The sequence below is a fragment of the Thunnus maccoyii genome, chromosome 17 (genome assembly GCF_910596095.1).
Source record: "Thunnus maccoyii chromosome 17, fThuMac1.1, whole genome shotgun sequence".
Lineage (NCBI taxonomy): Eukaryota > Metazoa > Chordata > Actinopteri > Scombriformes > Scombridae > Thunnus > Thunnus maccoyii.
In genome coordinates this window covers 28,538,103-28,541,241 of record NC_056549.1, presented here as the reverse complement: position 1 = coordinate 28,541,241, position 3,139 = coordinate 28,538,103, and the positions used below count along the sequence as shown (strand labels likewise).

Below are 3,139 nucleotides of genomic sequence, written 5' to 3'. Positions count from 1 at the left end.
TGTCATAATTAAAGTGGAGCTGTCTAGTTTTCATGTTTGCAATAGAACTGAAACCTTCATTAGAGATTCCATAGTGTCAGTAGTTTGATCAGTCATAACAGCCTTCATTAGTGTTTTATCTGTTTATTAGTATGTGTCATTAGAGGTCTGTTTACACTTATGATAATAATAATATGACAGCTTGCTAAAGCCTTTTCTCCATGTTAATGTGTCAGGTAAACAAAGGTTCCACTGTGATTTCATGCTGAGATAAGAACACCAGCTCTCAGTAAGTCCCTGCCCTCTACAACCGGACAGACTGGTTTTCAGCAGCAGATGCCGACTTTGTGGTGATTGTATCTGTGTTTGGTGTGGGCTCAGTGGAGGCAAACTTGTTTACAATGGAGACAGGTGGCCGGCTGCTGCTGAAAGCCTCCTTCTCCTCCACAGGGATGTACCGCCTGGTGAAACATTTCCACAACTGTTTCCAAACAATGTACACCAGCTCCACAAAATTCAGAGCGACGCACAGGATAGAGGTGCAGCCCATGATGTAGAGGAAGATCTTCTTCTCTGTGGCTTTGGCGATGTAGCAGTCCACCGTGTTGGGACAGGGACTCTGGCTGCAGCGGAGCAGCATGGGTACCTCAAAGCCATTGTACAGGAAGTAGAAAGCCAGCAGGGAGCCCACCTCAAAGGCAGTCTTGAAGACCAGGCTGACGATGTACGTGCAGAAGAGACCTCCATCAATGCTGCCTTTGTCCTCATACAGTTTACGCTTGTGCTTGGCCTCGCGGTGCTCCCTGTAGGCCACGTGCAGGGCCACCAGCAGGGACGGGGTGGACACCATGATGAGCTGCAGAGCCCAGAGACGCACCTGGGAGATGGGGAAGAAGTGGTCGAAGCATGCGTTCTCACAACCTGGCTGCCGGGTGTTGCACACAAAGTCCTTCTGCTCGTCCTTCCACACCTGCTCAGCCGCCGCCACGTACACCAAGATCCTGAAGAGGAAGACCACAGAGAGCCAGATGCGCCCGACGACAGTAGAGTACTTGTTCACACCACTGAGGATGTTTTCCAGGAATCCCCAGTTCATTTTTCTCTGTCACCTGTGAAGACATTTGGAGTATTTGTGTTTATACAGTTGTTTTGTAAGTGTCAAATCTTAGCTACGAAGTCATGAATCAAGACCAAGTCCTGAACTTTGTTTGAACTCGTCATTATTTGGCAAAACAATCTCACCACACAACACACTTTTATTAACATCATTTTTAGTCTTTGGGGAGGATATCAAGTCATTCCAGGTCAAAAGACCAAAAGCCAAATGAGGTCCCAAGTCATTGGTGTTAAAGAATGGTGTTACTTTATATTTTTACTGTTAACAAATAAACCAAAGCAAAAATGTGTTAACACGTCTCTCAACACTCTCTGACTTCTCTACTCTGTCTGCAGCATTCAGTCCCAACACCATTGGTTCCTACTGAAGATGTAAATTGAAAATTGGCTCACAAATATATTGTTTCATTTTTAAAAAAGGTTCAGTCATTTCCTAAAACAGCTGGTCACTGTGGTTTTTAGCAAACGTTACTCAAACAGGAGGAAATAGTGTATTTGTTGGGGACTACTTTCTGAGACTATAGGATAATTATATGATATTACCAGACTTCTCCTATCAGGCCCTCATTGCTGCAGTCACCTCTGTGCTTCAGTGGTTCATATTTCCAAATTTGCTAATATATTCAAATGGCCATAAGCCAACACTGAGACTGTGGCAGTGTTTCCTGGCTGGTTATCCAGCCTCAGTGATTGGTTGACTGTCCTGCATTCACACATTGCAATATGCAGATGTATTTAGGTGGATTACAGATTCTGTTTAGGACATCGCAAACGTCGGTGTTACACCAAACACTGTGACCTGATAAGGAATTTCTCATATACTGCCGCTGCAAATGTTTGTATCATATCATAATTGATTTGGATGGCTGTTATCAAACATGGTGCCACCATAGTATTCACAAAATTCACAGATTTAATACTGTTTTGTCTGTTTTGTTGTACCAAAATCTGCAACCTGTCAAAATTCTGTGAGGCTACAGCAGCAACACTACACTATTTGTATCACTATTCTCATATACTCCACTCTATTTATTTATTTATACACTGTTATTTCATCTACTGTCAATTATTCTTAATCTGCAGGAGTTTTTCTTGTATTTTCTTAAATCTTTATTCTTTCTATTATAACTTAATGTTTATCTTATTGTTACTGTGTATAATTACTTTTGCCTGCAGTACTGTCCTGAGCCTCATCTCAAGCGTTTCATTGTACAGATGACGTGTATTATTGTGCACAAATACAATATCTGCTATCAGATATCAAAACTCGTGACTCTGTATGTTTTTTGTCTTTTACAGCTATCATAATGTGAGATCAATACAATGTCAGCACCATTGTTAGTAACACCTGCTATAAATGTTGTAAAAACGTTTGCAGTGGCACCACAGATGAGACCAACCACAGCAGGCAGGGAGGTAATGCGGTAAGTAAAGAGATATTCTATGACATAAAACTTTTGACATGGTCTAATAATACTCCCATATATTTATCACAGTAGCCTGAATTATACCAAATGATAAATAAAACTCCATAACTGTTCCACAGCAAACTTTTTACAGTGAGTGAACATATATTACTGTATGATTGTTGGCTATATATAGGCCTAATAATTATATTCGTAATCAAATATAATAATGAATTCTATCCTATAACCATACAAATATGGAGTAAATATACTCATGTATATTCTTACAGTAGCCTATACATGAACATAGAATACCAAATTCAATTCTTAAAAACATATTAACCATGACTTACTGTGTTTTTATTGTTGTAATGTGCGTGTCACAGACAGCTGATATTTCATCGTTCTATTAGGTGAAATAAGTCCTAAAAGTCTGTGTAAACTTTAGTAAAAGAGAGTGGAGACCTTACCGGCAGTGCCTGGGGGGGTTTCCTCTGTGCAGCTCTGTGCTGTGTGTCCTCTGCTGTCTGCTTCACCTGCACATCTGCGCACCTTTTCCACTCAGACTCCTCTAATTACCACTGTAGCTATAAAATCATCTGAACACACACTTTCTGTTTTGTTTTGACTGCAAACTT

The 3,139-nt window shown here is 40.7% G+C and overlaps 1 protein-coding gene across 1 annotated transcript; it reads right to left on the bottom strand.

Annotated features, from left to right (window-relative positions):
• Nucleotides 1-214: 214 nt before the first annotated feature.
• gjb7 (gap junction protein beta 7) lies at nucleotides 215-1,328 on the bottom strand. The gene has a single exon (XM_042390869.1). The coding sequence runs from the start codon at nucleotides 1,073-1,075 to the stop codon at nucleotides 284-286; it is 792 nt and encodes a 263-aa protein (XP_042246803.1). The 5' UTR covers nucleotides 1,076-1,328; the 3' UTR covers nucleotides 215-283.
• Between the last annotated feature and the right edge of the window lie 1,811 nt (nucleotides 1,329-3,139).